The 2,520-nt window shown below is 28.3% G+C and overlaps 1 protein-coding gene across 1 annotated transcript; it reads right to left on the reverse strand.

Annotated features, from left to right (window-relative positions):
- Window positions 1-991: 991 nt before the first annotated feature.
- On the reverse strand, window positions 992-2,226 carry LOC111032592. The gene is made up of 3 exons (XM_022312975.1): window positions 2,000-2,226; window positions 1,633-1,919; window positions 992-1,203 (listed from the first exon to the last, which is right to left on the reverse strand). The coding sequence occupies exons 1-3, from the start codon at window positions 2,224-2,226 to the stop codon at window positions 992-994; spliced, it is 726 nt and encodes a 241-aa protein (XP_022168667.1).
- Window positions 2,227-2,520: the final 294 nt, after the last annotated feature.

Raw genomic sequence — 2,520 nt, forward strand, 5'->3', positions numbered from 1 at the left:
TCGTAGTCATCATCGTCTTCAAATAAATCCATATGATCCATATTTAAATTAACAGAAAAAACCACTATTGCACTGTAGTTTAATTCGTAAAATCGAAAAACAAAAGTACAAACTGACTTTTTGTAATATAATTAACGCAGTATCCACACTCCACACTCCACAGCGTGTCAGCGTATAATTATTAAAATCTGATAAACATTAGATATAATGTTTATCAGCTGTAAGTTATCCGCCGAATAACAATTAATTGTTACAAAAAGTAGCAGATAACTTATCCGTAACTATATTTGACAGATAAGCTTATTCGGACATTGAAAAACTGATTATTATCTATTTGTTCTTATCTGTCGAATAACTAGAGTTATTCGACAAATAAATTCAATTGAAAAACCGGGCCTAAAACATACAAATCATTTTTAATATTGTCATTATAAGACATAGATAGTGTGTTGGATGATACATTATCTTCACAACTAAATATACAAATCATTTTTAATATTGTCATTATAAGACATAGATAGTGTGTTGGATGATACATTATCTTCACAACTAAATATACAAATCATTTTTAATATTGTCATTATAAGACATAGATAGTGTGTTGGACGACGCTGCGACCGTGGGGCAGGTTTTTCAATCACCCAACTATTCGTTAAATAACTATTCGTGGAATAAACCTATTCAGCAAATAAACTTCCAAATAAAACAAAAAATTATGACAACTGTTTTTCAATATAAATTTATTATCCGAATAGTTATTCGGAGAATAAAACTAATCAGTAGATGATAATGATAATATGTATGTATAAGGAGTTGTGCATTGTGGAACAAGTTGAAGAGTTCTGATCCATTCTAATTGGTTGAAATATCTCATCAGTGATAAGACAATATTATCAAAGAAAAATCTGTAATTAATATCTGGTATATTATTATTATAAACAATAAACTATTATATTGCTATTCTAAATTTCTAAAATTCTGTATTATTCTGTTATTCACCGATCATCATTATGTCATCAAATAAAAGGAATAGGGCAAATAACTTTTCCTTTGAGGAAAAAGAACTGTTATTAAAATATGCAATTGAAAATAAATCTGTACTGGAAAATAAAGTGTCCAACTCTGTGTCCTGGAAGGACAAAAACAAGTGCTGGTTAAAAATTAGTGAAGCATACAATTCAACCACATCAGGCTGTGTAAGTTCTAAATACAAATTTAATAATCTTCAATAAATATGAATTAGATATACATTTTTTGTATAAATAACAGCCCAGAGATGCTGCAAGCTTGAGATTAAAATATGAAGGATTAAAAAGATTATTGAGAGGAAGTAAAAGTAATTTATTTAAGACTGGAGGTGGCCCTCATGAATATGATTATACTTGCTCAAGTGAATTAGAAAAACAATTATACAACATAATACAATTGTCGGTTGAAGGGTTGCCTTCAAAATTCGATAGTGATGCTGGTCAGTCACTTTTTATTGCCAAAATATTTTTATATATTCAGTTCCACATTATTTGAAATTGCTTATTACTTATTAGGTAATAAGGGAAAAATATCAATTAATTTACAACACTCCCAAAACATATTATAAAAGATTGCCCTTATAATATACTAATATTTTATTACCTGGATTTTGTATTTTTACATGGGTACAATCAATAGCACCAATAACTCTAGGAAATTTAGCGATATCATAAAAACGGTTCTGTAATGTATTTATTTCTAATTCTGTGTCTGGCATTTTTATGAACCGTGGCAGCAGTCTTGCTAATGCAACACTGACATCACGAACAATTAATGATGATGTAGTTTTGCTTACTCCCAAAAAATCTCCAGCAGTTATTAGAAAATTCCCAGTAGCATAAAATCGTAAAGTTAAAAGCAGTTTGTTTATGGATGTTACGGCATGATTTCTAAAATAATTTTAACATTTACAAATTACAGAATACAAAATTTGATATACCAATTATTTTATTATTGTATAGATAATCACCTATATGATTGTGAAGATATTTGCTCATTTATATATCCTAAAACTTCAATAACTACTTCTTTGGAGATTCTAAATCTAACTTTAAAGTCTTGATCATCCCAAAACTCCATATGGTTAATTCGTACACGAATTGTGTACGTACGTCGTTGATAATGTAAAAACTCGACAATTTCAACATCGTCATCTTCGATAATGTCTAATACCGGCAATACCAATAATTCCATCATAGTAATTAGGTATCAAGAATTTTAACGAACACGGGACAAAAGAAAAGACACAACGAATTTAAATAATATTATTGAATACTATTATCATTGATTGTAAATTTGTAAATTGTAATTGCTGATATCAATTTTTGGTAGTTATTAGTCAAATAAGTTCTTATTCGGTAGAAAAAGTACCAAATAATTTATTTGTGATTTATTCTCTAAATAAGACTTATTTCAATATTGAAAAACCGGAAAATAACATATTTTTGTTATTCGGCAAATAACTTGAGTTATTCGACGAATAAATCAGAT

The sequence above is a fragment of the Myzus persicae genome, unplaced genomic scaffold (assembly GCF_001856785.1).
Source record: "Myzus persicae strain clone G006 unplaced genomic scaffold, MPER_G0061.0, whole genome shotgun sequence".
Classification (NCBI taxonomy): domain Eukaryota; kingdom Metazoa; phylum Arthropoda; class Insecta; order Hemiptera; family Aphididae; genus Myzus; species Myzus persicae.